The 25696-nt window shown below is 41.0% G+C and overlaps 1 protein-coding gene across 1 annotated transcript in view; it reads left to right on the forward strand.

The window, feature by feature from the left end:
• Hsd17b12 (hydroxysteroid 17-beta dehydrogenase 12) overlaps positions 1 to 22668 on the forward strand; it is a 124167-nt gene extending 101499 nt beyond the window's left edge. The window contains exons 7-11 of the mRNA XM_028778587.1: positions 3835 to 3869; positions 10585 to 10666; positions 12092 to 12157; positions 21281 to 21430; positions 21704 to 22668. Coding sequence (XP_028634420.1) covers positions 3835 to 3869; positions 10585 to 10666; positions 12092 to 12157; positions 21281 to 21430; positions 21704 to 21808 — 438 coding nt within the window. The 3' untranslated portion in view covers positions 21809 to 22668. The remainder of the gene's footprint in view (positions 1 to 3834; positions 3870 to 10584; positions 10667 to 12091; positions 12158 to 21280; positions 21431 to 21703) is intronic.
• The last annotated feature ends 3028 nt before the right edge of the window (positions 22669 to 25696 follow it).

A 25696-nucleotide genomic window follows, 5' to 3' on the forward strand; every position in this document is an offset into this window, starting at 1 on the left:
GGCTTAAAATTAACATATTGAATTCACTCCAGAAACACCATGTGAGCTGTGAAATGCAGTGCAGATGTACAGTGAAATTTCATGGCAATACTTGGTATATGAGTATAAATACCCAGATAATAAGATACTAGTCAACAAATGCAAAGTGAAATGGGACTTAACAGCTTAGTTTAAATGTCCTATGTAAGTGTGACGTTAAAGAGAATTTAATGTGAGCACAGTGAAGCCTGTCTACTTATTTATATGTTGAGTATTTGAAAATGATGTGTAAACATGTGCCCAAATACAGATGGCCTGGAGTTGGATTTAACACTTGGAATCTGATTATCAGGGAAGGTAATGTCAGCATAAATGTAAACTTTATTTATTTTTTATTTTTTTTAAAGGTTTACTTTATGTATTCACCATTGCTCTCTTCAGACATACCAGAAGAGAGCATCAGATCCCATTAAAGATGGTTGTGAGCCACCATGTGGTTTCTGGGATTTGAACTCAGAACCTCTGGAAGAGCAGTTAGTGCTCTTAACCACTGAGCCATCTCTCCAGCCCTATTTTTTTTTTATAAAAACATGAAAAATTCAAGTTAACTTCCTGTGGCTTTTTGGTGTTATTCCTGGTTGACTTTTTAATTTTTTTTTTAATGAGCTTCCACTTCATGCACACAGAAATAAACATGAGAATCTGTGAACCTTAAGAAGGACCATCACTTTTACCTTTAAGGGTTGTGTCTTTGCTGGTGCCTTGTCTGGTCATTGAGTAGTCAATATGTATTTTTGGTTCTTTAGCAACCAGCCACCCAGAGCACTGTTATTCTCTTGCCTTGAGTTACTCAAACCTGTAGTTTTAATTTGTTCTTATAAAGAATATATTTGGTCATATCAGTACGTATAAAGACATCAAAAAGTCATTTAATTCTTAACATGTTACTGATACAATTTTGTAAGTATGATTATATCATGTGAAGTTTCATGTTGTCTGACCATTTTCTGGATAATTTTTCACTCAGAGCAGAAACATGGTATAGCATAAAGGAAATAAGAGCTTCTAGTTTATATTTCCCCAATATTTCAACTGTGGTTGAACTTGCCTGGTAATTCTCCAGGTCAGTTGGTACCTACAAATCCCGTTCTTCCTCCTCCCCTTTGTGTAGGAAAGCTACTACAGGCACTAGCCAGCTGCTCTTCTGAGCTCCACTTAGCTCCTCTTCAGTTAACAGGTCTTACTTCCTTAATACAGATCGATACACATGTAAGGCACACACATGCATGCACATATGCACAGAAGAGTAAGAACTTTTAAAGTAGTCGTCTTCATTTTCTTCACTTCTGTTTCGGTGAACTCAGGGCTTTGGGGAACTGAGTAATAACTTCTGTAAAAATGCTTGGAGACCACTTTCTAATATATTAGCCAAGCATTATGGTCCCCTGGTAAAATATGCTAATAGAAGCCTCTTTCAGATACTGTTGCTTGCTGGTTAGCTCGGTTAGTGTAGTATTCATAAACACAGACCATTTTCAGATACTCTGAAGGTTGCATACAATTCATCCTTTACAATGGAATATTCCATAGTGTGCCTGTTTTACTTGTGTGAATGTCTGACCCTGATGTCTTCTACAGATGCAGGTTACATGATACATCTATCCAGTTGTACATATTTTTTTTTTACATCTATTCATTTTTTTTTAAATCCTGTAAACAAAGAACTCTAGTAATTCAATAGAAAATATTTATTTTTTCACGGTTTGCTTTTTTGCATTCTGTTCCTTCTGGCATTTATTTGCTGCCAAGTGATCTCCTATTTATACTTTTATAACTTAACCAAAACATAATCTGTGAAGCTCTGCCTGGCTGCTAGTTGTAAGTGCGCCTTTGCCTAAGCACCAGCGCCCCCTGTCTGCTTGTAGGAGCATCTCGTCATGGGGCCTGACTGGGTTTCAGCACATTGAATTTGAAGCCTAGTAGGGACATTTTGAATTGGTTCAGGCAAATCAAGAAAATTGATAAGAGAGTCTTTTCAAAACTGTAAAATATGTAATCTATTGCTTGTGCGACTGCTCTTTTTGGGGAGGGGTCATAAAATGTTAACATTGATCAGTCTTTATCAACATAAATGGTCAATCTTACTAGTTAGAATTTTTGGTTAAAAGGCCGAGTTCTTAGGGCAGTGGCCTATATCTGCTTAATATGAGCAAAGGGCCTCAAGGTTCATGCCCAACACTGTAAAACAAACAAAAAAGAATATTGATTATGTCCAGTAACAGAGATACAATCACAAGTTAAACAAAGTCAAAATGGGTCAGTTAGTCAAGGTGCTTAGTGAAGCAGATGCTGAGTGTGCTGCACAGTGGCTCCTCTATCAGTAAGGATCCACCCCTTACCTCATCATCCCACCATGTATCACATTCACCTTGGGGTCACAATGGCTCCTTCCTTCAAATCTGCTACACGCTGCCTACAAAGAAGAAGGAAAGATAACGGATAAAACAGTCTGTTTCTCTCTTCTCAAGTCCACAGCCAAGATATTGTATGTCCTACTTCTTAGGAACTAGATGTAGGCCATGTGCAATTGCCAGAGAAATTGTAATACATTTTTTTATGGGAGGCACCAAGAATGGGAAAGAGATTGTATGCTCTGAACCTTCATCTTTAAGGGAAGAGCAAATGCTAGAGGACAGCTGACAGTCTGCTTCGTCACCCTATGAGGATGAGTTATGTAGAAACACAGACGCATGTAAAAAGGAGGGGACAGGAAGCTTCAGCCTATACTTGCTTGTACAGTTTCTCCTTTTTCATCTGGGCCAGATTTGGTCACATCTTTACTTCTGTTGAAATGTTTCCCCTAAACTCTGAGGATATTCCTTTACTTTGAAATTGATGATGTGTTAGCCAATATTTTTTTTTCACTGATAATAGTGACAACTTATGCTCTCTCACTGACAAGTGCATGCACCATCTCTGGAGTTGATCTTCGACTTGTATGTCCACATAGAACACTTTGCTGCGGAAAGTCTTCATGACCTTTTGCTTCAGAATATTTCCATGAAAAACAATCTTTTATCAAATGCTGTCATTTTAATTGGTGGTTGATATTATTCAAGATAAACGGCTTAGAATGCCTACACTTAGCAAGCATTTCAACTACTTGTGTTGCTTAGAGAACCAGTATGAGCTGAGCTAAGACTTAACCGTGAGGTCATCTTGACAAAGATTGCACTTTAACTTTTCTTGAAGAATAGTATCCTCCAAAAGAGTTTGGTGGTTGCCTGTGCTGACATTGTGTGTCTTTGGCCGGTGATTATAAAGTTGCTAAATTGCACACATGGTCACTAGAGGCCACAGATGATTTCGGGTGTGTTTTACTCACAGTTGTGGACCACAGAAGAAATGAATGCGCTTGATATTTACTCACATCTTACTTGCTGGCATTCTCTTCCCCAAAGCCTTTAGAAAAGATGACTTGAGCCCTTAAGATGAGAATGCTTAAACCAGCTTGGTAGGCAGGATGTTGTTACGTGTGATAACATTTAGTCTTTTCTGGGAAGGACTAAAGAGATGTCCACTTACCATCGAGCCCTAGTTATTTGAAGGTGCCCGTGCCAGCCTTACTTTTCAGACAAGGCTAATCTTAGCCACGTTCACTGAAAACCTTCCTAGTGCATTCTCTTTATGTACTCCTAAAACAGTATAATTATACAGAGTGTATAAGATAAGCCTCTCTCAATAGAATGGTGGCTGGCTTCGTGAGTCCCTTCTCTTTGGTGTGTGTGGGTGTCCTTCACTCTTTTGTGGCTTCTGTCCTCAGCCATCACTAATGTTTTGTTTTCTCTGTTTCAGGTGACACGCTTGGTGCTGCCTGGCATGGTAGAAAGGTGAGTCACATGCTCACACACAAACACCGTGCTCGCAGAGCTCATTATTATTTATAGGGAGAATCCTTTCTTTGAGAATTTCATTAAAGTGACTAATGAACCTAACTCTGTCTTAGCACCAGGCGAGTCACACAGTGGAGCATGAGTCATTGGTGGAGGAGGCCTTTTTCCACTAGACTTTTTTTATTTCCCTCTCTAGGGTTGTGGTGGTTCCTTTAGATCAGGATTAAAAAGCCAGCCTGAGTCACCATCACTAACTCAATTGCCTGCTATTCTGAGGGGGTGGATAGAGTTCCTGGGATATTCCTGGGAATGCCTCCTTAAAGCTGTAGCTACTTAGAGCCTAAATCGGTGTAATGTCCTGAAACTATGTGCCTTCCTGTGGTATTTTCATTCTTGCTGGGGGAATGGATGCATGAGGGACTAAGGCATGATGTGAATTCACCAAATGTCAAACAAACTCTGGGAGGAAAGGGCCAGTTGAAATTAGGGCCAGTAGAATACCCCAAATGTCTTCATTTTGTTGAGAAATTTGTGGTTGCATTTCCACATGTGAGGTAGTACTGAGTGTAAAATATAACTAAACTCTGTTTCCTTCTCAGAAGAATCTAAACATTGCTTAAGCCTTCAAAGAAAACCTGCCAAAGAGAGCTGGGTTTGGATGTTGGACCAGTTTGTTATTTTAATTTTGAGCTCCGTCAAAGCTTTGATAGGGGGGGAATCAAGTATCCACTTCTGTTAAAAAGACCAGGAAGGAATGTATTCTATGCATATGGAATCCACCCGTATGTTCTGCCTCATTCTACTGTGTGGAATGTGAGGAATGGGGCTCAGAAGTCCATTTTTTAATCATGTACAGTGATTGAGAAATTTTTTTCAGCAAAATTTGTTGTTAGTCTATTTTACATGTACTGATTTGTAGATTCTAATTGCCTTATTTTAGTAAAGTTTCCCTTTAAAGCCTTCAAGCTGAGTATTGACTGATGGGGAAGGGGTGTGCTCTGATGATAGGACATAAATTGGCAGTGGTCAAACCAGTGGTCATACCAGAACTCTAGGACTAGGGACAGAGTAGAGTTCAATAAGGATGATATTTGGGTCACTGTCTTAATCTGAGTTTTGACATCTGCAAATGGCATTATAAAGAAATCTTTGGACTTGGGGTAGGTGCTCAGTATTACATCATTGGCATTACTAGCATGCCATGGGTTCCATCCACCAATTAAACAAAACAAGAAGTCTAAGCTGTAAGCTGTAGAAGTATTATGAAAGAATTTTTTTTAAGTTTGTTGGTGAAAACTATGTAAAAGGAGCAGGAAGTATTGGATGCATAGAATGCCCAGCCCAGTGCACTCAGTTCTTTGAAAGTAACCCCACCCCCTTTAGCTTAGTGAGATGAGATGCTGTGAAGTGCATGATGCAGAAGTAGAGCTACACCCAGCAGCACCACACCAGCCAGAGCTGACACTGGGTATAAAGGAACAGTGTGAAGGAGAATTCATGCTTAGCCAGCAGAACCAAGCTTGGAGAATCCACATGAGTTCAGTCCTTGTGGTTCAAGAAATCCAAGTTGATTTTAAACTGAGGTTGAGAAATGGCCTGGTAGAAAGCCACTAGAAGCTGTGGAAAGCTGGAATCGTAGGAAAATTGAGGGGTTACTAAGGACTAGTTAGACATATATGTAGAGTTTATTAATTAGTAATTTGTGTTAAGGAAGAGATGTGTATGTCCAATGGAGCTTTAGGACTTATTAGGTATATTAGTCAAGGTGTGCTAACTGCACTAATGGATTAATCCTACCTTCATGGCTTATCAAGTTAAGGATTTATTTTCTTCTTATTTCTCTACCTTGTCCTTGAGGAATCTCAGGTTCCTTCCATCTATGGGTTCTGGCATAAATCTTTAAGGTCTTATCTTAAGAAAGAGTTCTTAACTCAGCTAACAGGTAAAGGAAGAGAATCAGGATGATGTTAGGGGAGGTTCCGTGGGTTGGCCCTGGGAGGAGTATATATCACATTCTGTTGTCTAGAACTCCACCTGTCATAAGCTGCAACTTACTGCAAGGGAGGTCAGCAATGCTAGTTGTTTGCCAAAAAGAAGGAAAAGCTCCAGGTGAATAGATGTCTGGAAGTGGTCATACTTACCCCCTGTAAGTGACTTCATTCTCGCTGTTCTCTACACCTCCCCACAGTGACCTATTTATATGGTAGTTTCCGTAGGATTGGTATTCTCATTGAGTAACAGCAGTGTCCTTTAGAAAGAGCCTTTGTTATTGGTTTCTTCTCCCCCTACCCCCCCCCACCGCCCTTTCAGTGATTCTGTCATTGATGTATGAGATTTTTCCAAACATTCTAAAACTATAGCCAACTAACTATCACTAAACAAGTACCAATAATCAGACTAAGGTATTATCACCGTACATATAGAAAGTGCATAATTACATTATCGGGAAACTTGCTCTCTCTACTTCCTTGGAATTATAAACATTGTGTACAGCTGGAGCCAGGAGGTGGTTGCCATAACAACCGTGGAAGGGCTAAAAATAGCCTCTTTCATATTGTACTGCTTAAGGTGGAATTATGACATGTTATGGCGTTTTAGGGCAGGTAATTTTTTCTTGTGCTAAATGTTTGCAAACTTTATTCAACAAAGCAATATTTGTATAGTGTGAGAATTTGATTGCTGGTTCTAATTGTATGCCTGACCCCATGTTCCATGATTCCTCCTCTGACATTGAACACTGTTTTGATAGTTTCTCTGTGTTCTTAAGAGTCAATTAGAGAACTGTCTACACCAATTTCCGTTTTCCCTCTAAGCCTAGAAAACTCTCTAATGACCCTGCAAGAGTGCACTTCTGTCGTCTCTCATGTGTAGTGGAAATGTAAAGAACTGAGATGGAGTCTGTCTCAGAGCTCTGTCTGGTTAGCACTCTGCACTGACTGACCTCTGGCTCCCCTCCCTTCTCTCCTCTGCTGCAGGGTGGGGCAATGCTGAGGTTTTCTGAGTCAGACCAGAATCAGTGACTTCTTTCAAGAGACACTATTATTCCCCCAGGACAACAGTATTTCTATAGAGGTGGGGACAGGGATGCTACAAGAGCCCAGCAGAAGAGAGAGGCATTTGTAGAACAAAAGCTTGGCAATTTTTAAAAATCCAGGTGACAATTAAAGGGAGCCTCATGGGGAGTTGTCCAAACCTAAGAGAATCCTAGAGAGCATAGCTGCAAGGGAACTGTAAACAAAAGCTGAGTTGTACAGGGCTGGACAAGCCTATTGATTGGCTTCTGGGAGGACAAATACAGGAAGTGTCTGTGGAGGTGAAGAGGCGTGTCCTGAAGTGAAGCTGATTGTTCTGCTTTGTTTCTTCAGCATTTTAGTTCTGGTAGATCCTCAATAATCTGTACCTCCAAGTCAACCATCAAGTGATGGCTAGAAAGTAAGCAGTGAGATCAGTTATGAATACTGCATCACAAAAAAAAATGTTGCTTTATTTGTTGACCTGATGTTGTCACAACTAACTAGCAAATGTGCTGAATTATGAGTAACATGGGTCTTCAATAACAGAACTTCAGCAGAAATTCTTAATGTGCTCCCATTGTTCCCAAGCCTCCAGAAAATGAGAGGTTAACCAGCTTGGCTTATGTTTGTCTCTGTGTGCAATTAAGCATAGCCTATTTTGCCCTTCTGCTTGATATAACAGAGTTGTCATGAGCCTGGCTGTGCCATGGAAACTGTTTGACGTCACTAATTCTGCTTAGATGGAGGATTAGAGCTAGACAAAGTAGTTGATTGTAAAGATGAGTCCTTTGCGGCCCCAGGTCCAAATGTTCACCCTATTTCCACGTAAGGAGATACATTATAGGGATTATTGCAGGGCGTACTAGTATTCAATTTGGGATACAGACAAAATAGAATATTTTTTCCTTAGAGACGATAGATCTGAATGCTATTTTGGGAGGGGTCAGAGAAAGGTCTGTGATAGACACATATGCATGTTTTCAATAGCAGGACAGATTGGTAGGTGGGGTGTTTGCTGCCAGTTAGATACATTTAAAAGTGTTCTCATTTTATATAGCACTTTGACAGTCTTAAATTTTATGTTTTGATGTAATTTTTGACTTAGTTCTATCTACTAGTAATTTTTTTCTCTTTTTCTTCTTCTTTTGGATTTTTATTTATATTTAATTTATATGTAAGGATATGCTTCCCATATGTAAGCCTGTACACCTCATGTAGCCAGAAAAAGGCATTGATTCTTTAGCACTGGAGTTACAGGTAGCTGTGAGCTACCGTGTGGTCTTTGTAAGAACAACCAGTGTGCAATTTCTCCAGCTCCTAGAAATTTTCAGTCAAGAGTAGAATATTTGAGAAACAGAGATCTTTGTTACCTCAAGAAGTAAATAAATAAAAGAATGACTGCATCACTGTGACATGTTGGATTGTTGCTATTATTTTGTAAAATGAAAAAAGAGCTTTATTGTCTTTAAGTGACTTTTCCACTGTTGAAGTTATAGAACTAAACTTTAACCTTTACCTTCAACTTTATATTTCATTTGTGAGTAACAGAAAGAAAAATGTGACTTTTGTTCAAGGGCATATGCAGCCACTCAAGCTAGCATGATTGTAATGGAACAGTCTGGCTCTAAGCAGTGGTGGCAGGCTGCAGCTTCAGGGACTACATTGCTTGCATCTACCTCAGACAGGCTCTCTCTGTCCTTACACTTGACAGTAGGGCAGCTCCTGGCTAAAGGTTAATACAGAGTGATTGTGAGGTTGGACTTGCTCCTCAGGAAGCTTGATTTGCCAGAGTAGCCACAGCCCTGTGCATCCACCTCATTGGGTGTTCTGATAGGGTATTGGGTGCCCTAATAAAAATTGATTTTTCTTTTATTTTAAGATTTGTTAGCTTATTTTACATGCTGTAAACTACATACCTGTGCAGTTCAGTCATTTTCAGCATATTTAGAGTTGGACGCTGTCAGTACAGTTTAATTGGGCAATATTTTCAGCACCTAAAATGATAATTTTTAAATGTTGTTTTTATTCAGTTTTTACCAAAGGAATACTCTTTGATTGTAATAAAAAATTGTTCTGTTTCACTTTCTTCAAAGAAATTTTTATAGGTGTCTAATTTACCTCTTTTTTTTTTTTTATCTAAAAGGGCTGGGTTCTAACTCCTGATAAAAATTATTATTATCATTTTTTGCCTTAGAAAAAAGATACCAATATAAGTATGATAGAACTAATATTAGCCACTTCTAATTTTAAAATTTCTTAATGGCATTTTTAAATTTGAAATTTTATTTTGATCACCAAGATGTTAGTAGGTTTCACTGCTTAGGAAAGTGTGTATTACTAATAAGGACTTCCGTTTTATAAACAACTGACTAGACTCCTGTGATACCCTTGAAGCAGAGGGCTCAGACTTCCCTTTGATGGTTGCAGTGGGGATCGCGCTAAAGGCTGGCAGATGGAGTGATGGCCATGCAGTGTTATTTCTTTTCAGATGTATTTCTAAAACAACTCATATGCTATTTAGTCGTGTTTCCTGTGCTGTTTTATGTAAAAGGGTTCTGGGTTCTTTCTCCTTCCCTAAATAGTGAAAAGCAAACAAAACAAAAAGAGGGCTTAGGACTAGAAATCCAGAAAGAGAATGACAACAGACTGCAGAAGGAAAGGAAGCTGAGGAGTGAACCAGAGGTGCCTGGGCCAGATTTTAGTGTTTGGGAAAGAGGGCTGGGCTGAGGCATAGGACAGTCGTAGAGCACTTGCCTGGTACAAGACCTGCACTCCGTTCCCAGTGCTGTTAAAAAGAAAAAGTACTGGTGTGCCTTGAGAAGCGTGAGTTTGAGAGAACAAGTTGGTAGCTAGTTTTCATATTTCTAAAGTCATAATTCTACATCTTGCTCAACCTCTGTATGCTTTCTAAAACTTGGGTGTTTACTACATTGCTTTTCACAAACTGATTTTTATTTATTTGTGGAAGCAGAAATTTCCGGTAGTTGCCTGACTTATTTCAGTAATCTCTAAAAGTCACAGGAAAAAGTTGAACTTTGTCTGTTGGCATCGTAGTAGTTAATGAAGTACAGATGCTTGTAATTTTCAAGTCGGTTCTTTGCCCAAATACTCACAAGCCAGGGAAGTTATAAGGATGGTACCCATTGCTATAAAGGTTTATGAAAGACCTGACTGCATGTGAACAAAGGTGAAAAGTCTGGTGACTAGGGCTCAGGACTGTGTTGAGAGGGAAGTGTTTACACACACTGTTGGAGTGGACAGCAGGATGATGAGTCAGAGCAGACTCTGTGTCTGTCGGGGTTAGGTGGCTTTTACTCTGCAGACATTGACTGCAATGCATGTACATACAAAGCAAGCATTCTACCACTGAAATATTTCCCCACCATCTAAATAGGGATTTCTGATTCTGTGGCCACAGAGGACCCTAGAAAGTACAGAGACACTAAAGGAGACTATCCAGCTGATCCAGTCATGCATTGGATTACTAAGACTGGAAAATGAGCTCATCGTAAAGAAAGCTATTTTTAGTTCATTGAATTATGCTTCATTCACCGACCAGACATACCAAATGCTCATGAGAGGCAGGGAGATGCGCGTTAGATCAGCAGCTCTGCTGCTCTGTTTCTATCTTGACTGGAGTTCACAAGCAAATGTGCATGTGATTTCCCTCAGTTTGTGTGATGTGTTTTCAATTCCAGATCTAAAGGGGTGATTCTCAACATCTCCTCTGCCAGTGGCATGCTCCCGGTTCCACTGTTGACAATCTACTCTGCAACCAAGGTGACCAAGCACTGCAGTAAATGATGTCAACATAAGCGGGAGGGGTGATTTTCAGTCTGGGCATTAACTTTGTTGAAATGCTATGCTTGGTAGTTTGTAGTCAACTGAGGGCAGGTAGATGGCCTACATGGGTTTCTGGAGTGTCACAGATGAAAATAGATTTACAAGTGGAGTGCCAGTGTGTCACAGCCACTGATGGTCTGGTTTTTGGTCCCTGGTAGTTTACTGATTTTAACAGGGACACTTATGCTTTCCATAGAGACCTAGCCTAAGCCAGTCCACCCAGTTGGTTAGAACCTGATATTAATGGGCCTAAGGTGAGAATGTTGGTAACATGAACATAACCTTCACATAGCAAGGAAGTACATCCTGGCAGTACCACAGACATTCTCAGCAGACAAGAAGTAGACCAATGGAGTGAATGTCTGCCATCTTATCTAGAATTCTCAGACACTGTCATGCCTAGAGTATGACAGAAATTTCCCAGAACTCTCTGTCATCACACAACACTGTTATTCACATCCTCACATTAGTGCTAGGCTAGTAATTCAGACTGCATCTTCTCCCGTCTGTGGGCCAGGCACTCCAACTTCAGTTACTTCACTGAGACGTGAAAACATTTCTGAAGAAGGATCATTTTAGTTGTTGAAATTAAGCAAACCTTTAGGGGAAAATAAGTAAATCACAATACATAATAGGAATGTATACATCAGAGAAGGAAAAGTACAAAACACACCTTTTCATTGAGCAAATTCAGTCATTACTGTCTTCTGAGTCCTGAATAGCCCCACAGCCCCCTGATTTTCTTGGTGGCTGAAACATACTATCAACATGCTTAATCAACATCTTGTGTTAGGATTCCAGTATCTGGAAATCTCCATGGAGGTTGACTCTTGCCAGTGGAGACATTCATTGGGTTGTCATTGATCTTGGCATTTTAAGCCTGATACTGAGTCTGCATTGGAAAAAAGGCCACATGGTTTCCAGGCAATTTTACAGTTGCATTATCAGATGGGCTCTCACCCTCACTTCTCAGACCAAGCTCACAGGACCCAGCAGCAAAACAGAACTGAGCAGAATTCACTCTGGGTTTCTCTTGGAGTGACAAATAGAAAGTGGAATTAAATTGTTTGTTATATAATGAAAAAATTTTTTTTCTTTTCTTTGGAAAATAGTTTGGAAGGAGGCTTTTCTCATTAAGCCAAAAATTGGGAAATGTTATTTTTGGTAAGATAATGTCATTTGTAGCAGAAAAGCCTCCTGAGATTTTAAAGTGTTTTTATCTCTTCTGCATTTGAAGTGAAAGGAATGACTAGAAACAGTAGTGTTAAATGGTTAATTTATTATTTTGTTGTTTCCATGGCTACACACCAGGCAGACTGATGTAATAGATGTGTTTTCTTTCTCACCCCACCTCCCTCCCAGGCCTTTGTAGATTTCTTCTCTCAGTGCCTCCATGAGGAGTATAAGAGCAAGGGCATCTTTGTGCAGGTAAGTGGAGTTTGTTTCAGTTAAGTATCCCTGGTTTTGTGTGGTTTCCACAGCAACAGTTGCTGTCTTGGCAACGAAAGAAAATCACATTCCTCAGTAAGCGATTGTGACGTGAGCACTCCCTTAGAGACATGGTTTCTTTTCCCTCATGCTTTTAGGTCTAGATTTTTAAAAATTAGCCCCTCAAATTTTTAACTAGGATAACTGAACTAGAACTAAATGTATACAGTTGAAACATCATTATTGTAAATGCTCACAGTTTATTCTGAGACAATCCGACTCTTTAAAATTATGGTAGAAAATACATAACACAGAACTTAGGTTGTCGAGATATCTGCATGCAGCTCAGGGGCATGAGTGTACTCACCGTTGAACAGTCACTGCTGCCATTCTTCTGGGACTTTCCTTCACCTCCCCAAACCGAAACTGAACACCATTAAACGCTAACTTTCCCTTCTCTTTCCCCAGCCCTTGGCAAGGACCATTCTATTTTCTTTCTCCCCACAGTTACCTGTTCTTAGTCCATCCTATGAATAGAATCCTTCAGTGTTTGGTCTTCTAACTGAGCAGATCACTTAGTATAGTGTCTTAGGCTCATTTCATATGGCACAACGTGGGGGTTATGGTTAAAGACAGTTAACCCATTTTTCCCAGGATGGTCCGGGATTCAAATCCAGATCCATTTGCTATTAGAGTACTTGTTCCTACCACTAGGCTACTGAACCCATTGTGCCCAGGAAATAATGAAGCCAGAAGGTGCTAGGCTGCTTGTGGCCCCTCTAGTTTATACATGTAGATAATCTAGCTGTATTTTCTAAATCTTTTTATTTTCAGTAGTATTGGAGCTAAGTTACCCATCATGAGGAAGGCATCTTTAGGGTCCACAAAAAGCTTGCTTCTTCCAATCCCTTTCCTTAGCTTACTTCCTAGAAGTATCTACTAACTGCTTATTTGGTGTTGCTTAATTTTCAGCTCCTTGCTTTTATAGGCTATATCTGGGAAGACAGGGTTTTGTAGACTCTTGTATTTTATGCCTATGATGATACCATTTGTAGTGCTGGTAACTGGAATCCCCCTTAGATTGGATATTGGTAACAAGGAAGCCAGGTAACATGGTAGGAGGTAAGGCTTCTGTGTGTTACACTGTTGTCTTTCTGGTGAGTCTGTTATGTTAGTCATTTTTAAGCCCCAGTGAGGCTCAGCATGAACTCTAAAGGTCCACTGGAAGGTACCCTGGAGGCTGGCTGGAAACTGCCCTTGTTTCAGTGCCACGGAGTAGTTAGCATTGCTGTGTGAACATGGAAGCATTCCTGGTAGTATCCGAGCCTGTCCCTTCTCTCATTTCATAGTGTTTTCCTCAAAGGAAGTTTTCTTGGATTCTCTGCCTGATGTTAACCTGATGACTAGAAACCATCCACAAGCACATTAGTATTTGCCTTCTGAAATATTTTATTTTGGTGATCTTGTATTGTTTCCATTAGTAAATTTTAAAGTATTTAAGTTCATCCATCATTGTCTTTCTTACTAAGATTCACTTGAGGTCTAAATTAAGAATGAATTACTAAGAAAAGGAAAATTCATATTTATGAAGAAAAACTGTGGCTGTCCTACTGGGAAAATAAATCCCAGGATACTAAGTAGAGCAGAGAGCCCATGTTGAGCTGAAACTTACCTGCTTTTCTCTGGGTGGTGTTTCTGTCTTCCAGATTCCGGACCGGGAGGGGGTTGAGTGGCTTGCTCCACCTTCTATTTCGTCCCATAGTTCTTGGGTCATCTCATTAACACACACATCAAGTAACCTGGTTAACACAGACTGCTACTGGTGACTTCTCTCACTGGCCTCAGGTGGCTGTGCCTGAAGCTTAGTATTGAGTTCAGACCCCGTGTTCTTGCTACTTATGTTCAGGCTGGAACGGACTGTGTATTGTCCTCTGTGTGCACTGCCCTGTGAAGTGCCCATGACTCATTTTCACAGCGTTTCCTCAAAGCTAGTTTCCTTGGATCTCTGCCTGCTGTTAACCTGATATGACTAGAAGCCACTCCATAGTACCTCGTCAGGACTGTTCCACATTGCCCCCAAGCTCCTTTTGTCCCTGAGCACTGGAAGTCAGTCCATCTTCAACACTCAGGTTCCAGTTCATCTTCCCTGAGTCCATATCTCAGGCCTTACACGCTGGATTACGATTTTCCTTCTTCCCTGAGCCTCACATGCTTCTGTGTGCTGCTGCTGGGTCTGCTCACCAAGTGGCTTTTTTTTAGTTTATTTTCTTAGAGCGTATATTACAGTATAGACCAGGCTGGCCTTGACCTCAGAAAGTACCTGCCTCTGCCTCCTGAGTGCTGGGTAAAAGCCATACACCACCACTCCCAGGTTGCAATGTGTTCCTGAACAAAGCTGTTTACCAAAGTGTAGCATTGCTAATGTTCGTGTTCTCTCTCTCTCTCTCTCTCTTTCTCTCTCTCTCTCTCTCTCTCTCTCTCTCTCTCTCTCTCTCTCGCTCTCTCTCCCTCTCTCTCCCTCTCTCCTCCCCCCCCCCATTGAAGACCTATGGGGAAAAGCAAAAGGAATTTATGCATGCATCCTTCAAAGACCGAAACTCACATGAAATCTGTGTGAGGAGAATGGGCCCTAGTCTGCTGTGTGCTCTCTAACAGTCAATAAATGCTGAGGAAGTGAGGAATAGCCAGGGCCAACTCAGCTCCCACAGTCCTCTTGGTTTTCTTCCTAAGTCATTTTTATTTAGAGATCACTTTGCCGAAGATTCATTAGTGCACGTCTGAAAAGTAAGTTCTTAGATAACTACACTAGAGTTAACAGCGTGAGGTTCAGTGCTGATAGAATGTTATTGATTAGATCATCTGTGCTCACTGTTTACCTGTTCACTTACTTACTTACTTACTTACTTACTTACTTACTTACTTTCTAGCATCACCATACCCAGTCTGAAACAGTCTTTACAGTTTCCTTTTGTTTTCTGGTACTGAGGATTGACTGTAGAACCTCTAGGCAAGTACCAGACAAGTGCTGTGCTACTGAGCTATGCTCCCAGACATCTCTACAGTAATGTTTTATTCTCCAGCAAAGCATTTGGTCTAGAATTCAGTATTCCATTCTCCTATTTCTTGTGTTTCTTTCAATCTGGACTCTGTCGCTCTGTTATGCCACTGATGTTTTAGAAGAGCACAGCACTCCTTCTCACTCTTCTGTCTTGAGCATCCCTCATTTAGGGCTTATCTGACACATGCTTGTAGTTAGATTCGGGTTATGCTTTTTCATACTGCTATGTCCTTCGTAGGTTGTCATATGGGAAGACAGGAGTCTCTTTCTGTTGCACTAGTAAGCCATCAGTGGGGAGACTCCTTAAAACATACAAATATCCTACTTCCTTAGACAGTTTACCTTAAATTTAACACCCTATATGCTTTCTTCACAAGCTTCCCATATGAAGAGATAGTCCATCTGGATTTTAGTCGTTTCAAAGCCATAGTCGAGATGAAAGCATGAAGACTTCAGTCTCCCTTGGTCCAGTCTAGTTTTCTGTAAACCTCATTGTCTGTGTTCTTAGAGACAGTGAGGGACAGACGCTGAGTTCAGCGTCAACAGACCAGGAATTCTGCTGTCACCTGTTAGTAGTCATCTGACCTGTGCAAAATTTCTCTGTGGCTTTGATCCTTAATTCCTGAATCCTGAAGGCAAATGAGATGAATGATGTGACATATATAACTGGGACATCAGAACTGGGAAGTGATCGTATAGAGATAGTATGGAGAAGAGAGACGAGAAACAGAAGCAGCATGCAGTATGGAGCACCTACAGCTGCCCCATGCTCACTCACTAGTACCTCATTTGAGTTGATATTAACCTGACCCCATGTCCCAGACTCGAAAATAAAAATTAACAGTTGTATGTCTTGCCTAAAGTCAGGGAGTATCTCCATTTGTCAGAAGTGAGGCAACAAAAGGTAAGACTCAAGATCCCTGCCTCAAGGCACAAGAGAGAGTAAACAGATATTTAAACACACCACCAATCAGTGGACCCTAAACGAGAGGCCTATGTATTATGTTTCACATTTCTCCAGTTAGGATGTGTGTAGAGTGTAGTTTTTGGTATGCTAGTTTGGAGTATGGTAGCAAGAAAGGCAGACAGTGAACAAGAAACAGGAGTACAGTGACCCCCTATAGTGACAGTGCTGAATGTCAGCAGGTGGAGAAAGGACAGGCTTATATAACTCCAAGGCTGAAGGTCTGCCGTCCGTCAGATCACTAAGCAGAATCAAGTCTATTCTGAAGATGTGTCCAGTCTGGCTACATCTCATGACATTACTGCTACTACCTTAATCTCAGGCGCCAGCCATTGTGTCTTACTCTGGACCATTTCTCTATCTGGCCTCCTAGGCTAGATAATCAGCTTGCCATTTAACTCAGCCAGAGTCATTTGGGAAGAGGGAACCTCAGTTGAGAAAAGGCCCCCACCAGATTGGCCCATAGGGCATTTTCTTGATTGATGGAAGGAGGGAGGGAGGGAGGGAGGGAGGGAGGGAGGGAGGGCACCTCACAGTCGGTGGTGCTTTAAGAAAACAGGCTGAGCAAATGATGAGAAGCAAGCCAATAAACAATGTTCTTCCATGGCTTATGCTTCAGTTCCTGACTTCAGGTTCCTGCCCTATTTAATTTCCTATCCTGACTTTCCCAGATGATGGACTGACTATAACTGTAAGCTGAGATAAACCCTTTCCTCCCCAAGTTACTTATGGCCATGGTGTTTAACACAGCAATAGTATCACTAACTAGAACACCCCACTACTGCTGTCTTTGCTGATAGGCCCTCGTGTCTGCTCATTGTAGCCAGAGCTAATAAAGCAAACTCCAGTCATTTCACTTCCCTGCTTAAAATTCCACCAAAGCATCTCATGTCTTCAGATTAAAACTCTTGAGTTTTATGACCCATGGTGCTTTGATTTCCACCCTTGGCTGTTCACCTCATTTTAAAAGGCTCTGCAATCAGATGTCTCTGGGCTAGCTTCCGTCCTTTCTGTCAGAACATTACTTATATATGACCTTATCTAAGCCTAATTGCAGAAATAGTCTCTATCGTCAGTGCTCTTTGCCCACCTCCCTCTGTAAAATCAGAATCTGTTTTTTACATGATTATATCCCAAGTATCTAAACATCTTCTAGGATACATTGAAATTAATTGTTAGATTGGGAGATTGTGTAGTTTCAGTTTCCCTTTTTTTTCCCTGATAATACTAACATACATATTCCATATGTTTGAATGCAAGTTCTTTGTAGGATCAGTAGTCACCCAAAAGAGTTCTTGTAACCCCTGAGTTAATCAAGAGGCTTTTATGGAAAGACTCATAGTCTGCAGGTAGAGGACTGCAAGCAGCAGAGCTGTAATGTACATGTTTAGTCAGCCATATGCTTGGGAGGACTTCAGATCCTAAGTGAAGGAGAAGGAAGACACAGACTTAAAAGAAGTCAAGTTTCCCTAAACTCATAGAACCACAGCCTTTGCCTTAAAAATGTATGCAGGCTGGAGAGATAGCTCAGTCAGTGTGAAGGAAAGCTGGGCGTGTGCCTCTGACCCCAGCTCTGGAGAAGGAAGGAAAGGCAAACAGGTTCCTGAAGCCTGCTGGCCAGCTTCAGAATCAACAAGTCCTAAAAATATAAGTTTTTTTTTAATGTCCTAAAAAAATAAAGGTGGAAAGTGATCAAAGAAAGACTCCTGAAAATACACCCATCTAATAAGTACATACATAACATACACACACACACACACACACACACACACACACACACACCTTGGAAAAGAAAGAAAACAAAGCAAACAACTGTGTGCTGACTATTGTCAGCCTAATGCTGAAACTGCCCTGTAGTTGGCTTTGCCTTGCTCTTTACTTTGCTGGACCAGAAGGAAGATGGGGAATCGAGGAGGGACCAAGTGAATCTAGAGAAGGGCACATTAACAAGATTAGATGCCACGGGTAGAGTCTTGTTAAAAAGAGCAAAGCCTGCAACTCCTTGATCCACATTTTCTTCAAGCATTATCACGGAAAGGTCTGATCGACAGGATATTTACTTCATAGCTGGCTCTGCCAAGTTCTAAGACTCAGCGTTTGATTCTTTCATGTCTGCCACGTGTCTTCGGGCGTCCTTCTTCCCAGCTGCCATGGCATCCAGTTGTAGTGCCTTCCCTGTGCTGAGTCAAGACTCTACAGCACATCCTCTATGAAGACCATCGTCTAAGCAATCTACTCCCGTGGATAAGAGGAGACCAACATACCGAAGTGTGATCTCTGGGGGCTGTTTTATCTAAGAAGCTGAGCACAGGCATAGCTTCATCAGCTTTTGCCTTATGGCCTAACTAATTATTTCCAGTTTGAGATTCTAAATTTGGAAATCAGGATACTTGCCCACAGCTGTGGCTGTCAGGGTCAGGTTGTTTCTGAGGGGGCAAAACTTGTCATGGTGACTTATCGGGTGTAAGTGACTTTTTAAGTTTTATTGCTTTGAAAACATTTACAGAATGTACAGAAAGGTATAGATTATTTCATATTTGTTTCCCAGAATCCTTTCCTGCATAGGCAGAGGAAATTAATTATTGTTTCTTGGGTGTTTACTTTGATGGCTTTTGACATAAAAGATTAATTTACTTTCTCCATAAACTTCACATATTCCTTTTAATAGCCTTCACAGCTTTCTTTCTTGAGGCAGATGATCTTGCTTAAGTTTCAGAATATTTAAAATGCTGGCTCATTTTAAATGACTAAGGTCCTTAGTACAGTTTAGTGCTCTGCATTGAATTGCTATTCCATACTGCCTTCAGTCCATTCTGCCTTCAGTCAGTTTTCACTGCCCTGCTGTGTGCCTCATGCTGTCCTCTGCACTGAGACTGGAGGTGACATGGCTGTCCTCTTGAGCTTGTGTTAGAGAACTTGCCTAGTGCTTGGGCTTGTTTTCTTTTGCACTATACCGAACTCCTTGCAGTCTCTAAAAATGCCTCGCTGCTCCTCGCTGCTCTTTTCTGCTCCCATTGTTCCTTTATCTCGGTGTCTAGCTGACTCCTCAGCTTTCTTTAGCGCTTATGCCCAAAGCCCTGCCTCCTCTCTGAGCCCGGCATGCTTCAGTAGGCCACTGATGGACACCTTGATTTTATATCCAGGGTAGATGTACTCAACCTTTCAGCTTAGAATTTCCATTTATTAGTTGGGAAAATACAATTTGGCTAGGAATTCCCAAGTACGCATGTCTTTCCCCACCCCCAGTAGCTGGAGGCTTCTTCAAAACCCCACCACAAGCTAGCTGAACCCTAAAGCCATGAGTTATCTTGTGGTGCCACCATGTGGTTCAGTCAGGCAGTGCAACTGAATGCTGTAATATCAAGATAGTCCAATTTATGCTGCTTATGTTTTCTGAATGAGTAGAAAACAAGAAAGAAAAACGAAGCAGAAAATGATAAAGAAAAACTCAAAGCATTCTGCACAAGTGAAAGGCATAGTTACAGACTGGCTTTATCTCTAGAGCTCAAGACTTCCCAGCACCCCTTGTGCACTGTGTTCTCTGGAAAGGCCTTATATATAATCAGAAAGCATGTAGCAAAAAAGATGAGGAGAGCTACACTTGCATGTTGTTCCCTGCTTCCAGAGCTTACACACGTCTGTGCTGCTCACCTCTTTATGTAGTGAACAAACAGCATAACAGTTGGACCCCACAGTTCACAGTCTGTCAACCTGAGACTTCATCAACCTGCCTTCATGATGATGTAGCAAAATGGACAAAAGACTTGACAGAACATCTTTCTCATAAAAAATGATGCACACTAATAGTCCCAATAAATACATCCTCAGATGTCATTACACAGTCACCCCAGCTGCTGGTGTGCTCTGCTGACTAGTGGCTTAGTGTGGGCTTGCCTCCTGTGGGATGAGGAAGGTGGAGGATGGCCCCAGGTAGACTCTGAATTAATGGGTCAAAGGCTCAGCTCTCACAGTAAGGGTGGTGAGCTATATTCTTTGACTTACACTTGAGAGTGAGAAGAGTACAAAATTATGTATGAAAAAAATACACATATAAACAAATCTCCAAAGAGATGTGGGGCTGTTCCTTCCAGTCTCAGCAGTAAAGAAATCCAAAGTGTGGAGAGACCTCAGCCTTATTTGTAGTGAGAGCATTTTCTTCTTTTATTTCAACCACATGTTGAACTGTTCTTTTTTCTTAAATAGCAGTGCTGGTAGACCTCACCCCTTCTTCTCACACTATGAGAGGAACAAGGGTTTGCTGAGCTACTGTACACCTGAAGTCCTTTGTATCACAGAAGAACCTCTCTACCATGACTCCCAGAACTCATTATAATGCAGGTTCTTTGTGTTCTGTGTCGTGTCACAGCCAGACACAGGGTGCATATGCAGGAGAAGGAACCTCGCATTGGTGAAATGCCTGGAAAAGCTCATGTTTAGAGTCACACTTACATCTGTCCTATAAAGTGACTTCTGGTCACCCAGGCTATTTTCTTATTATCTTATTTTCTTATTATCTCTTCCCAAAACAGAAGGAGGCAAAAAAGATGTCCCATGTTAACATTAGCAGTTTATACAACTTCAGGAGCAGGACATTAAAACACCAGGGAAGAGAAGTGGAATGTCACCTGTGAAGGACTAACGTTCATAGAACAAGTGTAATTCATCAGGAATGATGGAGCAGAGTTGTCCCTCCGAGACACCAGAAGCCTCATGCTGCTTGACTGCACAGCAGAGGCCCTCTTGACCAGGATAGGAAGGACATCCCAAGCACCAGCTGCCCATTCCTTTCCTTGTAAAGATTCAGAAATGCTGGCTTATGCTCTGTTTCACTTTCCCAGCCTCCAATTCTATTTTACCCAGAAGTCATCACTGTATGACAGTTCATGTTTTTGCTATTATATGTTCTGTGAAGTTGGTTAGAGCAGCATGATGCTCCCACTTTTCTAAAGATACGAACTCCAGATTTCATGAGGATGCTTCAACTCTCAGCAACAGGCAGGCAGGCATCTCACTCAGTTCTGAGTTGGTAGCCTTCCTAATAAATTGCATGTTTTGTTTCTTTTCTCTTTTTCTCTTTTTGTATGGGGGTGGTTCTTTCTAGAGTGTCCTGCCATACTTTGTAGCTACAAAACTGGCAAAAATACGGAAGCCGACCTTGGATAAACCCTCTGCAGAGACATTTGTGAAATCTGCAATTAAAACAGTAGGTTTGCAGACCCGCACTACCGGCTATGTGATCCACGCTCTCATGGTATGTACATTTCTAAATCTTAGCCATATTTTCCAGTTTGGGCTTTTCTTTCTGTATGATTTGTTAGCATTAAGACATATACTTTCCAGACAAGGTGCTGTACGTCTTTAACCCTAAAAATGACATTTATATTTTATTTCAAACTGTATACCTAAGAACTTTAAAATCTCTGTAACTAATAATGTAGAAAAATGGGAGGTGGCAGATAGGAGTCCCTTAAGTCTAACTCAGTTGTGGGCTGTGCTTATAAATCTCCCCCATTTCTCTCTCTAGGGCTCAATAAACTCAATCTTGCCTCGTTGGATTTATTTTAAAATAACCATGGGTTTCAACAAGTCTTTGAGGAATCGCTATCTGAAGAAAACCAAGAAGAACTAAGTGCTGCTGAGTCACTGAGCCCCTTGGCCGGATGCTTGACCTGTGCCTACACACCAGGCAGTCACCTGCCTGTCCCCAGAGTCTCAGTAATTACTAACATGGCATAGTTGGCAGAAAACAAATTCCTTTTAGAGGCTCCTAACATATATTCTGGATAGAACCAGGAGTAATTTGAAGTCTAATGTAAATGTTCTTGGCAAATGTATGTGGAACACTTTGACAGAAAGGAACAGATAACAGAGGTAGACATAGACCCATCTGGCCCAGAATGCCAATGATCATGTTATGTTTGGTCTGGAACCTACTATAAAGTGTAATGGCTAGCTACTCTTTTATTTTTAGCATTAGTGGGAATGGTGCTTAGTTAACTTGCTGTGGGCAGATACAATGCAGTTTACACCAGTTTCTGTAAGGTTTTCTAAATGTATGTTCCAGTTTACATATTTATATGGAACTGGTCTTCTCAAAAGAAGCTCAGACATGAAGAGAATTGAAACACGGAATTCTTTCTAACACATAAGCCCACAAAATGTTATTCTTGGAACACACATTATGTCTGCTTTATTCAAATGTATGTAAATACTGAATGCTATATAGTGTGACTGAAATGTAAAGGTAAGTGGGCCAAACTGTATGTCAAGACCAACCACATCCTGTGGTGCCTCAAGATCCAGGAAAGCAGCCTGTGTGGATATCCAGTGTTCGTTATATCTACACTGCAACCCATACTACTTGGCTAGGATGACAGACTCATTCTGTGGTAGTAAGGAGTCATAGGAATATGTCCTTTCTAAGTTGGTGTCTCATATATAGAATTCATATATCTGCTTTTAATAAAAGATGTAACCGTGGTGTTGAAATGGAAGTATTTTTTTTTAACTTTTTAATTTAATGTATGTGAGTACACTGCAGCTGTCTTCAGACATACCAGAAGAGGGCATTGGATCCCATTACAGATGGTTGTAAGCCACCGTGCGGTTGCTGGGAATTGAACTCAGGACCTCTGGAAAAGTGAGCGCTCTTAACCACCGAGCCATCTCTCCAGCCCCGAAAGTGTATTCTTGATGGGGGAAAATAAAGCCGCAGTTATACTGCCTTAAAGTAAGCTAAGGCTGACTATAGGTGTCAAAGCATGCACAAAGTAGAGTTAGTTCTGCAAAATGTTCAACTGGACAGTCATTGTATGCATAGGTTTCATTCAATTCCTAGTTTGAAAGACCACCAAATCTACTTAAAATTGAATTAGTTAATTCAATTAACTAATTAATTGAAGTAGTTAAGGTATTTCAAACTACTAGTTTCATAAGCTAGTGAACAACTCCCCTAACCCAAACATATACACATAAAAGAATTGCTGTCTGCTCCTGAAGTCACTATGTCAAACTGTTCTATCCTCAGTTAGGTTGCGCATAATCTCAGAATATAGGATAGCCATTTAAATCAGATACATTTAGCTTTCTGAAAAGTGCCTGTTTGCCCCTTTCCCCTGTCATTTTGCTATAAACTGGTAGCCTGGGTGCTGTCTTCTTTGTGCTTCTACTCTGGCTAGTCTGATAGTTTTGGTTGAGAGATGGTGGGTTCTCACCTATAGGCAAAAAGGGGAAGGATTTCTCTACAAGCATAATATGCTGCAGGGTGCAAAATCTGTTTTCTTGTACCAGTAAGAAGGTAGCTATAATCCTAGCTGGGAGGCCTTTTAGCAGCTTTAAAAATTTCCTGTTCTGGCTTTCTGCTGTAACGTGTCACACGTTCTCTTGTGTTTTACACTCAGTGAAGCCAAGGACAAGAAAACATACATTTCAAGTAAGTGCCTTGAAAGAAAAGTTTTACTAAAACCATGTGCTCAAAGTTATTAACGGTGAAGCATTTTGTAGAGTCACGAAGTTCAGCTTGGTGTTGACAACTTTATATGCTCTATGTTCTCACGCACTAGGTCTCATGTATCCTATGCTGGCCTCAGACTCACTCTATAGCTGAGAATGGCCTTGGTCTTGGAATCCTCCTGCCTCTACTTCATAAGTGCTGGTATTAAAGGTATGGATACCTCCTGGTTCTCTTAAGTTAATTTTTTATACCTTTGTTCTTGATGGTCCTGGAGACTGAACTCAGTCAGTGCCTTACCACTGACCTGTGTCCCTAGCATCACCTGTTTGCTACCAGCCTGGGATAGAGAACAAGACTTTTTTTTTTTTTTTTGAGAATTTCACATATGCACACCATGAACTATGATCATATCTGCCCCCTTTCACTATTTTCCAGCTCTCCCTGCATTCTCTCAACACATCCCATTCCCAACTTCAAGTTTTTATTTTTGCAAGATACTTTAATGTTGCCATTACTAAGACAGTTTTTTTCTTTATTTTTTTCATTTTTATTTTTATTTTGTGTGTATGAGTATTTTGACTGCATGCATGTCAGTGTACCATATATGTGCGTGGTGCCTAAAGAAGCCGGAAGGAGGGTATTAGATCCCATGGAATTGAAGTTACAAACTGCCATGCTGGTGCTGGGAATTAAACCCAGGTCCTTTGGAAAAGCAGCCAGTGCTCTTAACTGCTGAGCTATCTCTCCAGCCCCCATTAAGACAATTTTCTGTTTGTACAACTTGTTGTGCACAAAGACATTTAACCCTACACCACACCCCAACCAAAATGCATGACCTGAATCTGATCAAGAAGTAGCAGGGAAATAAAAGTAACAGAAAAACCTGAGTCAAGGAGTATTCTACAGAATTCTGAGCCTAGCCAGGAGCATGGTTTTGCACACGTGTAATCCCTGCACATGGGCTGCTGAGGCAAGAGGCTCCATGTTCAAGGCCAGCCTGGAGTACGTTCAGAGCTGATGCCTCACGAACCTATATTTATCAAAAGGTTCAAATTTCAAGTGAGGCTGAAGAGATGTGACAGCTGAGTATGTAGTCCTCTGTTGGATCCTCTTCAGTATTCGTTATGTTTTACTTTAACACAAGACCACTGATAAAATTTGAATAAAAGTAAGTAAATTAGCTCCCCAAGTTTGGATAAAGATATTTTGGTAACTTGATTAAAACACCCCTACTTCATCCCCCTTTTAAGTATGCAGTGATATTTTTCAGGGAAAATGGAACATTGTGCAGCTAAATAATCAAAAAACCTACTAAAATACATGAAGAGGGAATGATAGCCCAAAGCCCAGCGTTAACATGTAGAAAGGCTAGCTGAGAATACTTGTGAATTTTTGTACTGGTTGTGATTTTCCTGTAAATCAGGAATTTCAAAATGAAATCTAAGTATCTTCTGTTAACACCCAACTAGCTGCAAACTGATAAGGTCAGGCAGGCTGTTGGTTCCTTTGGCTCAGCCCAGCCACCTGGGAGATGGGAACAGCACCTCTCTCCTGTCTCACAAGCACCAAACAATACCTTTGAAGTACTAGGAACCCAGCCTGGTATAGAGTGTTGCTACTGAACTGTGCTGAATAGCAGCCCTCGGATACTGCCCTACTATGTCACCTTACAAGGAAAGGGTCTTTGCAGATGTGGTTAAGGATCTTGAGAAGGGGAGATGCTGAGGAAGATTATCTGAATGAGCCCTAAGCACAGTCAGAGTATGTGCAGTAAGAGACAATGGTGCTAACAGACAGGGACGGAGGCAGTGAGGCCATGGAAGTAATGACAAGACTACAGTGACAAGACTACAAGCCACAGGTTGCTGGAAGCCACAAGAAGCCAGACAGTTCTTCCCCAGGAATTCTGGAGGACAAAGGATGTGCTAACAACTTAATTTCTGAGTAGTAACACTGGTTTGGGACTTGTGGCCTATTTAGATCATATCCCTCATTATCTTTTTTATGTCTTTCCAGTCCTACGAAACGCCTTCTTCCCAAGTCCCCTCCTAATTTCATGCCTCT

This window comes from Grammomys surdaster, unplaced genomic scaffold (assembly GCF_004785775.1).
Source record: "Grammomys surdaster isolate TR1022 unplaced genomic scaffold, NIH_TR_1.0 338, whole genome shotgun sequence".
Lineage (NCBI taxonomy): Eukaryota > Metazoa > Chordata > Mammalia > Rodentia > Muridae > Grammomys > Grammomys surdaster.